The following is an 11,400-nucleotide window of genomic DNA, read 5'->3' on the forward strand; positions in this document are numbered from 1 at the left end:
CTTGGCTGCGAAGTTGCATGCAAATGTTAGTCTCACTTATTTGCGAATTGTAAATTAATTTAAAATTTAAGTTCAAATTAAAATTCAATTTATATTTTATGAACGTGAAGTTTGAACTTACAGACCGTCCGCCATTTTATTATTGTCCTCTCTTTTCACATACTTCATTATTACAAACAGCCAGGAGCACAAATTAATTTGAGACTTGAATCGAAATTTTTAACGATCAAAAACGAATTCAAATGCCTAAATTCAAAGCTTAATTGTAAACGTAGTTCCCGGAAGCAAACTGCGGTCGTTAAATCCAATCTGCAGCAGCGTTTCGGGATAATTTTTCATACTTCATTATAGTTTCGCGAACTAATATCGTAAAATCCGCAACACTGGCCGTTGGGCAAACTCCGCGGAAGTATTAAAATCCCGAAGACACTTGAAAGCTCGAACAAAGCGCTAAGTGTACAAAACAGAGTGGTCGAGGCGGTCTCTTAGAGAATTTAATTGCCATGAAAATTTCCGTCGCGAACCCCGTGCGCGCACGTAACTTCCGTCCGAGGCTTCAGTTTGTTTAAAGCTCCATTAAAACTTCGCCATCGAACGCATCGCGTTCGAATTGGTCCCCCGGAAATCTCGACCCGCCGACGGTTAATTACACGCGTCGTCATTTGTTAATAATCACCGTTTCGCCGCGCGTACCAGTGAATTTAATACTTAGATCGAGTTCAGGAAAAGACGCTGTGCCACCGCGTTTCGTCCTTGCGGGTTTGGAGACCTGCCGGCTGCTTGTAACGCGATTTGCTAACGAAATTAATTCTATTGTGCAGGAAACGTGGCGCGAGCTTTAAGCATGACGAACGAGCTTTTGGAACTGGTGCCGACGCACGAGCGGGCTCTGGGAAACCGGGCTTATTATCAAAAGGAGATACAGAGCAAGGCCAACCAATCCAAGAAGAAACGCGGAGAAGATGGACAGGATGACACTGCCATTCCCGAGCAGGTAAAACGATGATCTTTCAACCCTTTGTCTTTTATTATTGTAAAAGATGCGCATACGAACCACAGGTTTCTCCACACAAAATGGAAGGAGGAAGGGGAAATAAATGTACGGAATTTGACTGTGTTCTTTCGCTACGTTTTCCAGCACTTCACCGTTAACGAGGAGAAAGTAAAATCGTGGGATGAGATGTCCGAACGGGAACGGTACGAGATGCTCTGCCGTGGCGAGGTCTCGATCACACCGGATATGAAGAAGAATCTAAAATGCCGGTACGTCGACCGTGGAATCCCGTTTCTGAAGATCGCGCCGCTCAAAGAGGAGGAAGCGTATCTGGACCCGAGGATAGTGATTTACCACGACGTGATTTACGACGAGGAGATCGAGACGATCAAAAGATTGGCGCAGCCCAGGGTAATAAACGTTCATTCGATGTTTCCAATAACCTGCGGACCAGCCACGGCCCTTTGATAGTTCTTCAAGCGATTTTTAGGATGGCCTCAGACCTAAAATGGAAAAAAAATGGTTTCCCGTAAATTTCCTGTAAATTTCTTGGAGATCTGGAAGAAAAGCTTACAATTTTTTAACGCAGCTACTGACTAGCTAAAAGCAATTTTATCATTCGCAAAAGATCTCGAAATACATCTTGTACACCAGACCTGGGCAACTGATGGCACGCGAGTCTTCTTCCCACTCCTGAGGACCCCCCACCACGCTCCTATGGAGTGTGGGAGAATGAAGGTAGTATGAAGTGGCCAGTGGTGGGGGAACCTGCACACTGGTAGTGGGGGTCGTGAAGCGACGGCGGGGAAGAAGGTGCCCAGGCCTGTTGTTGTTTGTGACCCAAATTATCTCACCTTTCTCCCTTTGTAAAATATTCTTCTGTTATTGATTATTCCGGAGGATTATAAGTGGGCGAAGGGTTTCAAAGATTTTTGCTGGTCTCGTTTCAGTTTAAACGTGCCACGGTGCAGAACTACAAAACCGGTGCCTTAGAGATAGCGAATTATAGGATTAGTAAGAGCGCGTGGCTACAGGAGCACGAACATAAGCACGTGGAGGCTGTTAGCAGACGCGTGGAACATATGACGAGCTTGACTGTGGACACGGCTGAGGAATTACAAGTTGTTAACTACGGTATCGGCGGCCATTATGAACCGCACTTTGACTTTGCCAGGGTGAGTAGACCTTGAACTATCCTCTTTCAACGAACATATCTCAAGAATGAGTTCATATTTTATGTTCAGAAAGAAGAAACGAATGCGTTCAAGAGTCTGGGAACCGGCAACCGCATTGCTACTGTTCTATACTACGTGAGTATACGACTTATTAATTTTTGATGATCTATTATCTACAGCATCTACTGCTGTGGATTACTATTTCCATTCTAAATGGAGCAATTTGAAGACTAGTTTCATCCCCTAAAAATAAAATCCCATCCCTATCAACATGTACTAGCTCGAAATATTAATTTTGCTTCAATCTTGAAGGGTGGTTTCATCCATATTGCCTGAAGTAACAATTTTGTCTTAATCTCGAATGATAGTTTCATTCCCCAAGAACGAATTCCCATTTCCGGAAAATGTCGACTGAATTAATTACATCCAACTTCCCTCATGATGTAGAGAGCTACCCAGATTAACTATGTTGAACTGTTTCAGATGAGCGACGTGGAACAGGGTGGCGGTACCGTGTTCACTGCCATAAACATTTCCCTGTGGCCCAAGAAGGGCAGCGCTGCATTCTGGTACAACTTGAAGCCCAACGGCGAAGGCGACTTCAAGACCAGACACGCAGCCTGTCCGGTGCTAACTGGATCCAAATGGGGTATGAAAACAATCCCAACGCTCTCGTCTATCAACAGGAAAATATAGTTCAGTCTAACACGCGTCATTATATTACAGTTGCAAACAAATGGCTGCACGAAAGAGGTCAGGAGTTCCGAAGGCCCTGCACCTTGGAGAACCAAGCCGCGGACGAGGCAGACGTCAGGCACTGAATCTACATCGAATCGACGGATCAGCAATTTTATTAGAAACGGACGAGAAGGAGATCAGTCTCTCTCTTTCTCTCTCTCTCTCTCTCTCTCTCTCTCTCTCTCTCTCTCTCTCTCTATCTATCTATCTATCTCTCTGTTTGAGAACGAAAAAAACACCATGTTGTAAAATGTACAAGGGGACACATTTGACTTTGTCGTCGCAGCGAATCTCAAACAGAAATTCGAAACTTTTCTATCGGTCGCGCGAGCCTCGAATATTCAAGGTCTCGGATGTATCTATAAGAACAACGTCGTCTCTAACAGCCCCTTTCTTCTCAATCGTTATCGAGCCGTCAAGTTTCGATTCATCGTTTTCTTACTCGAACGTTTGTCAAGTGAACACGGAAAATCGTCTTGAGGTGTATCGACAGGAAGTTCGGAGTCTCGTAACGTAAACGATCCTTAGCTCTAGAGTTTTTACCGAAGCACAGCATTTAGGTGTAGCGTGCATTAGGAGTTCAAGCAATAAAACGTTGCACGTTTGGGCCAGTTTGTCTTTGCGGGGTCCCGTGCTCGTGGATTACGGAAACGAGCACGGGGCCCCGGAACAGTGTGATTGAGTTCGCTCCAGGCAGAGGAGAAGCGGAATCAAGCATTCCTGTGTTCATTATAGAGTATTCTAATCGCATCTTCACCGCATCGTTCCTTCTTCTACACGTTTCTCGCCCCCACTTTGACCGGGTATTCCTTTTGTAAATAGTAGTGATGTAACCGAGAATCTACGATTCCTTGAAGATCCACAGCGTGTTGTATACGAATCGCTTGTATAAAAGGGAAATAAAAAGAGGAGGAATGACAGAGAAAAAGAGTTTATCGATGAGAACTGTCTCGGCCATGGACGGAGCATAGGATAGATCTCACGGGTAGGTCCTAGCACCTCAGGAAGCTTCAGAGAGCATTGCTACCACCTTTAACTCTTGAAGAGTGGTTCCGTTTCATAAATACACCGTTGATACTATTTAGGATCATTCGCAGCACCATTCATTAATATTTTAATTGGAAGTACTCGTTAAAGTCGGTTAAAGTCATCCCCTTTTAATGTAAAATAAAGCATCTTAAAACATTTGTAAAGGTACTTCTTGTAGACCCATTACTCTCTTATAATGGTTAATTCAATTTATTCGCCAGAAATTGAATTCTTATATTTTTTAGACATTTCCAGAGGTGACTAACTTCTCTATTCAAGTCTATTTTTGAAAGAAATACTCCTAATTAACACATTAAATTTGGTACCCTAAAACAACTTGTTAAAGAAAATTATCGATCAATTCGTATCCTGCTTGACTGCTCTAATATGTCGTGTGATACGAAAACACTGCCTTTTGAATTTGAAATTGGAGCCGAGGGTAATGGCGGCACGTCTGGTCACGTGACGGACATCTCATTGGTTCATTTTGAACCAGGCAGAATGCGACCATTTGCAATAAATCTGCGTGAAAATCTTTGATAATTCTTCCAAGTAAAAGAGACGTATCGAAAGATTGCATGCATTGTTCGTTCTCGTGATACATTGAGTACCAGATCTATAAAATGTTAGGTCTATTTTATGCCTGATTCATGGTCACGTCTCTTTACACCAGTGATATTGACCTTAGCTTGTAAGGCGTTATTTGTGAGCTTCGATGTCCGTCGTCGTTTCGGATGAAAAGAATCTATTGACATTATCCAGTAGAAGAAAGAAAAAGACATTCAAATAATCGAATAGTACGTACCTTAGATGCCGCCACTGTTCTTACCTTCCTCTGCCATCGACGCCACGAACAGCAGCCAACCGCGTGTGCGCGCGGGAAATTCAAACGTCTCTTCCCCCATTCTTCGTCGAACAAAGAAAGTTGTAAAATATTCACCGATATTAACCGCGGACACGATAATATGTTAACGCTACTTGTTGCCTAAACGTACGAGGTTGTTTTCACTGAAACAACTTTTTTCCTAGCAATCTTCAAGCAAAGATATTCCACCAAAATGTTACCAGTGTCAACGTATTAAAGATCTTCGTCGCATAGGAATACTCCACTCTTGTATCATTAACCTGACTTTTAAGCGAAACAAGCGAGTAAATGCAGATTACTTCAACTAATTTAGACTTAAAATTTGTTTGACAATGTTTACAGGCAGAAAGTTGTTCCGATTGTTTTCAGTGAATCAACCTTACAAACGGGAACGAACGACAAATTTTGTACGAACGCGAGCTCAACAATTAAATCCGTACGCACTCGAACGTTTAAGAGCTGTTTATTTTCCTTTGTCTAGAAACCTGAATCCTAACAACACGACCGAGCAAATGTTTATCTTTTCACATGTTTTATAAATACTTCAACGAAATGCTTACCTACTCCGGATCGTGTAGTCAAAAGAGTCAACAATGTTTATAACTAAACACTTGTAAACACGCAATTTTCTATTTTTCCCGCACAAGAATTCACACGTCTGCATTCAATGAACGACTTGAACATAACTGCGCCAGAAGAGAAGAATATGGCGGGAGCAATGCATGCGTTGATTGGCCCAGCGTTTACCATCCGTAGACTCGGACCAATCGCATTCATGTTCACTCGGCACCTCGTATGAGCGCCGCCAAGTGTCAGAATCATTTACAAAAGTTTAAACCGAAGGGTGCGTGCGAATAATTTACCAAATTTAAATTAACAAAGCGTGCAACAGTGTTGAAAATAAATGTAGTACAACTCCGAAGCACTGCTGGTTTCGTGTTGATGGATTCGGGGACTGCTTTTAATCAGAGGTAATTATTTGGCGGTATTTATTACAGCATAACACAGTTACAATCTCGTTAAGGTCATCGTTGTTAAGCACACTTCTCTTGTAACGTATTGTAAAATAGAGAAAAAGTACTATTCGAGCGAGATTCGAACCGAGCACGAATGTAAATAGTACTGTAGGGATACGCAATCATATCGTTTGTTTCCACGTTCTGTTTTTTAAATTGGACGGTATCGATCCGCGGGCCAATTAAACGAACATGATCGCGTGTTGTTACGGTTCACTGTAGTCGTACGCAATCGTCGTTGTTAGACCGTGTGGGCTGTTGTAGCCAATACTGCGGCGATTAATCTCGACGAATCGCCAAACGCGTTCCTTGCGTAACGTGTAGCTTTTAAGCTCGTTCGTAACGATCATTATGTACCTTCATCCTACTGATAAATTATAAGACGCTCTCATGTAATAAACTTTACAAATCCCTCGAACTATTGGTTATTGCCGCCGGAAACCATTGTCCGAATTCCCTTGCACTGGTGCATTATATTGCATCGGGGGAGGTCGAAATTTGTCCTATGAAATACAAGATGGCGGCTGGAAGGACAGTACATTGATTTAGTTAGTATTTATGGTAGGCTCAATTCGATTAAGGCTCAATTGGTAACTCAATTGTATTAAGAAGTATTCAATGTTCTAGATACATTAATTGTATTTTATTCATTTCATGAATTATGTATAGGGTGTTACACTTAACATGAACACTTTAAGTACATTATAATTGTACTCATTGATGATGGAACAAAATGTCACGGGGAAAACGTGATTAGGATGTTGATACAAAATAAAAATGTCCTGCACAAATTGCAAGAAACAAGCGCAAAATAAAGAATTGTTCTCATGGTCTTACTTTGTTTAGATTTCAAGGTCATAGATGATTACATTTTCATTACCGTCAAGTGATAAATACAATAGATTAAGATAAATCCAGTGACCTATAATATCGCGACCTTCGTTTACCTTGAGTACATTGATACATTGTTGTGGACAATAAACAAATGATTGTTTGGTCTCTTTTAGAGCTTCTCTCTGACATTTTTCCTTCCTAAGGAAAAGAAATCTAAAATAGTTATATTTTATGAGATTCGTGAATGAAAGAGTTCGATCTTTTCAACCATATTGCTACTTTATTGTATCAACTTTAATTTCTACTATTTCAGTTTCCGGAATAGATTATTAAAAACGACACGATCTCCGACTTACCCGAAGATGCTGAAGTTAAAAATAAACGAAAAAGTATTCCAAGAGGGTCAATTATTTTGGAACGTTCAAAAGGATGTCCTCGTGTCCCGATTACACGGTGACAAAGGCTCCAGTGAAACACGAGTCCCCTATTCTAATCACCGAGTTCCAAAGCACGAACTCTCTCTCTCTCTCAGGACGAACTTTGATATTTACCGGCCGAGCTCTGCAGAGCGACAGGATCGCGCACGATTGTCCGTGAAATTGACGGCACTTTCCACGGGAAATGACGAGATAAATGCCCGGCCCTAATTGCCAGGTTCGCCCATCATCCACTGTTGAAGCCGGCGCGGGTTGGAGCTTGCACAGCGGAGTCAAGGTATTCTAATGCAGACGATTGTAATTTCCCAGGGAAACCGAGTTACGCAGACCTCGGGAATCTATCTTCCTCTTTCGTTCGCTGATCGGGAACATCGGCCCGAGAAAGATAAACATAGCGGAGGCGAGACGAAGCATACACCCACGGAATAGTCCTCCGGATCGATCCGCATCCGGTCGTCTTCGTCTTTTCCACCGGTATCTCTCCCTCTCTCGCTCTCTACGCCGACCAATCTATATTCTTTTGCCCTCCCACGCGATCTGCCCCTTTATCACGGTCCTCTTGCTTGATCAGACCACCCCAACTGCTTTCACAGATCCTACGTCCCTTCTCTTGCTCCTTTTTCCACCCCAGCTTTTCTTCCGGATCTCACTCCTGTCGTTCTTCAGCCACCTTTTCATCCAGTCCGGATCGCGACTTCGGATTTGTCAATTTTAATCAACCTCACCTTTTTGAGACCAGCTTCAGGAAGGGACATGCAAGATTGGGAAAGTTTCTTTAGAGCCGCGCGAGTGTAATTTAAAATTGGACGTACGATTGTTGGTAAATTGTAGATTTTCTGTGAAATCGCAATTTCGTTCCTCGAGGAAATCGCTGGTAGGATCTCTTAGAAAGTTTGGATTCGTCGTTTTGGTAGATCCTTGAAAGGACTGTGGTTCTGAAGGCTTTCGTCTCTGGTGGTTTTTTGATGTCTACATTTTTCTTTATGTATTCTGATGGTTTGTACGTTAATATTGAAGTAACCCCGCAGATGTTGCACGAGTTTGATAAATGTTTAATTTTGGACACCTTCCTTGGTGCCACGTGTTGGGTCACTCACGTGTCCCTCGCTTATAGATTCACCAAAATAGGTTCTACAACTGATAGTAAACCTGAATATTTGACCCTCCTGTGCAAGGGTGAATAAAACCCTCCATAGTTACCAGGTAGGGAATTGTTTAGCTGTATTTTTATTCATAAACATAGTCCTTTCAATTTTAAACGAAATGAATTTGTCTAAGCTATTAAAAATTCCAAGAAGTTAAATACCAATTTTCTCCATTTACTTCACAGAATTGTTATATATTTTTTTATATAAATATCATCAAGCATTGAAAACAAGTATGAAAATTTCTCCACGTGAAGTTTCCCTAAATACAGAAGCCATTCAATTTCCAGCAATTCAACGTTTAATTAGCTAATATCGTTGCTAATTAATGAAGAAAGAGTACGCAATAACTCTTTAATGAAATTTCAATTTTTTCTTCATCCCTCGTTTACTACTTTAAAAGTTCAATTCACTTCTATTTTTTCGTTTTCCCTTCCTCATCGTCAAGAATTTTCGTGAATACAAAACTTCGGCGTTTAATGCGAAAATCTTCCGCAACTCACGGACCTTGCAATTAGCAATCAGAGTATATGTACATCTCACCGAAGTCTTCAGCCCTTCTTTTAACAACCGGAGGCAATTAAAGTTCTCTGTCATGGTTGTTTTCTAATTTTCCCGGTATTCTACGTCGGCAAACACGCCGCAGCCGGATCTGTCTGATATTTATTCGCTCTTTTCCCTTCGTACGTAGCCTCGAAAGTTAAACAGGTTTTTCTGCCCCGTCATTTTTCTTTGCCACCTTCCCCGACTTTCATTACACCGACTTTTTCTTCGCATTCCCGGGTATTCGCCTCCTATCCTCCTTATACGAGGCGGCTTGCTTTGTTTACGAAGAGATTTCAGTTCCTACGCGTGCTCCGGGCTCGAGCACGCACTCGATTTGACCCAGTAAAATCAACGTGAAGAGAAAAATTGCAAAAATCAGTTGTTAAAAGCCAGTTCTATACACTGGTCAATCGCTAATTTATATAATTAATTTCTAGCATTAAAGAGTTGATATTAATCCTTACGCAACGAACGATTTTGACGATTTGGTAGTAGACGTGGATAAATCCATTCAAATATATTTACATATTTATATATTCTTTATGTATTTTTGCACTGCATTAAACCTTTTATTGAATCCAGAAAAACATAATTTAAACTGACGGCCAGAACATAAGTTAAATATTTAAATAGAAAATTAGGCTACAGTATTACTCTATTTTCGTCTTCCAAAAATTGACTAAGGGAGTAAGTACATTTTTATTTAATTTTTCCAAAATTCGTAGTTTATTAATTAGATACTTATCTTTGTTTTCCAGTCGCTTTCAAAAATACTTTAATCGAAGTACGGACCTCGAAGAATTTCAATTTCATTCTTTTCGTACACGAATAACAATTCTGCGAGAGGAAGAGAGATGTTGCTGGAAAATTCCGAGCGGGAGATCGATCCCGCAACATTAACAATAAATCGATCGTCAAAGCGGAGAAACGAACGGATTTCCATTCCGCGTCAGAAATTTTCATTATTTTCACGAACATTTTAACGAAGCCTTCAATGTTGCGCAATCCGTTATACAATCGATGTTGTGAAACGTTTCCCTATTGTTCCGTAAATCGTCTTTTAGTATTATCAAACCGACGGATTTAGTTTCGACATACTAGCTCATCGAAACTTTTCATGTTTACCAGAGCAGCATAGAAAATATTTTTTCATTCACTCATTTTATCGTCGTGGTTTTTGATCATCGTTTCCCATCTGGAAGGGTTGTAGTTCTACAAATTGTAATTTTACAATCAATTAATTAGAGTCAAACGCGACGATTAGTCTGCGATCTAATAATCGGTCGCCATGGATATTGTAATTGAGTCTCGCGGGAAATTAATTCCGCGCGAACAATTTAGGAAAATCGAGGGAAATTGAGGTTTTTTATTACTTCGGATAATTATGGAAATTTTGCGTGATTTTCTGGCTGTTTATTCGTCGCATGAACGGAATTAATTAATAGAGGTATTGTATTAATTCGTTGAAGTAGACGCAATATTAATTCATACCGTTGGATTACTCCGCGCATTGTTCTTGAACCATTTCGATGAATGCGGATTTTGGCATCGATAGTAGGGCTGCACTGCCATCAGATCCAACCGGATTACCTTTTCTTTGAAAATCATTCGGTCGTGTTCGGATTTTGATTAACTGCGACGGTCAATTACGACGTTTCTTTGATCGAGTCCAATCCTGCCGCCTGAGTAACAATTTTAATTAAAGGAATCCTGTCGTTTGCCAAACTCTCGCAAAAAAATCTTCTACATACTAGGAAGATTTTTTTTAAATCCTAAAAAGACCTTCTAAAATTTAATGAATGCGAATTAAATAAAATTTGATTACTTAATCAAATTGGAAGATTTGAATATTGTTAAAGAATTTATTTTATAATTTTTTAACACTGTAAATCCAATTCTTGTGCACTATAAAAATGTAAGGTTCTGCACTTTTGCGGTTACAGGTAAAAACAGACATAGTAATTTCAAGATATTGAACACCGATGAATATTTATTATACAAACACCAAGTATCACCGAGGGATGGCGATTCCACACTGAACGTTCCAAGTAGGTTAGTCAACCATGCATAAAGTTCGACGAAGTAAACACAGCTGACGTCAGGTAAGGCTTGCAAATATGATCAGATATATCTTATTAATTATTAACCATGTTTTCGCGATACTGACGTCCGTGTCTATAACACAATCAAGAAAATCCTGTGCTTCGACGTCCTTGAAGACCTTCGATTTCATCCCCCGCATTCCCATAGAGAAATACCTAAAAACTTGTAAATTATATACGTATATTTCAAGGACTGATTTTCGAAAGGCTACTTGCAATTCAGAAAATGCTCCAAGAGTGCCCAAACAGTATCAAAATGTTTCCATAGAAGGGCACTTGGAAAGCAGGAAAAATTTTGGAAAATTCTTCGAGGAACGCTTGAACATCCAATGAATATTTTAGAGGATATTCTTCGGGCCGCTTGAAGAACGTAAGAATATTCTGAAGAGCACTCTTCGGGTACTCGAAGACTGCCTCGAAGAATATGCAAAGCGTGCTTTCAAGCGTGCTTCAGGGAAACTGCGAGATGAATTTTAGGAATAGCGAAACGGCGAACGAAACACGGAAAACGTGCCACGT

General features: G+C 40.7%; 1 protein-coding gene across 3 annotated transcripts in view; it reads left to right on the forward strand.

Annotated features, from left to right (window-relative positions):
* Nucleotides 1-3,550, forward strand: part of LOC143353273 (prolyl 4-hydroxylase subunit alpha-1-like) — a 252,336-nt gene extending 248,786 nt beyond the window's left edge. For 2 of the 3 annotated variants that reach the window (XM_076786463.1, XM_076786462.1), the window contains 6 exons: nucleotides 822-994; nucleotides 1,139-1,405; nucleotides 1,945-2,169; nucleotides 2,239-2,304; nucleotides 2,653-2,818; nucleotides 2,896-3,126. In XM_076786463.1, the coding sequence (XP_076642578.1) occupies nucleotides 822-994; nucleotides 1,139-1,405; nucleotides 1,945-2,169; nucleotides 2,239-2,304; nucleotides 2,653-2,818; nucleotides 2,896-2,990 (992 nt within the window). In that variant the 3' untranslated portion in view covers nucleotides 2,991-3,126. Of the gene's footprint in view, nucleotides 1-821; nucleotides 995-1,138; nucleotides 1,406-1,944; nucleotides 2,170-2,238; nucleotides 2,305-2,652; nucleotides 2,819-2,895 lie in introns of all 3 variants that reach the window. The other variant, XR_013082100.1, reaches the window with a different exon arrangement.
* Nucleotides 3,551-11,400: the final 7,850 nt, after the last annotated feature.

Source organism: Halictus rubicundus, chromosome 4 (genome assembly GCF_050948215.1).
Source record: "Halictus rubicundus isolate RS-2024b chromosome 4, iyHalRubi1_principal, whole genome shotgun sequence".
In the NCBI taxonomy this organism is placed as follows: Eukaryota; Metazoa; Arthropoda; class Insecta; order Hymenoptera; family Halictidae; genus Halictus; species Halictus rubicundus.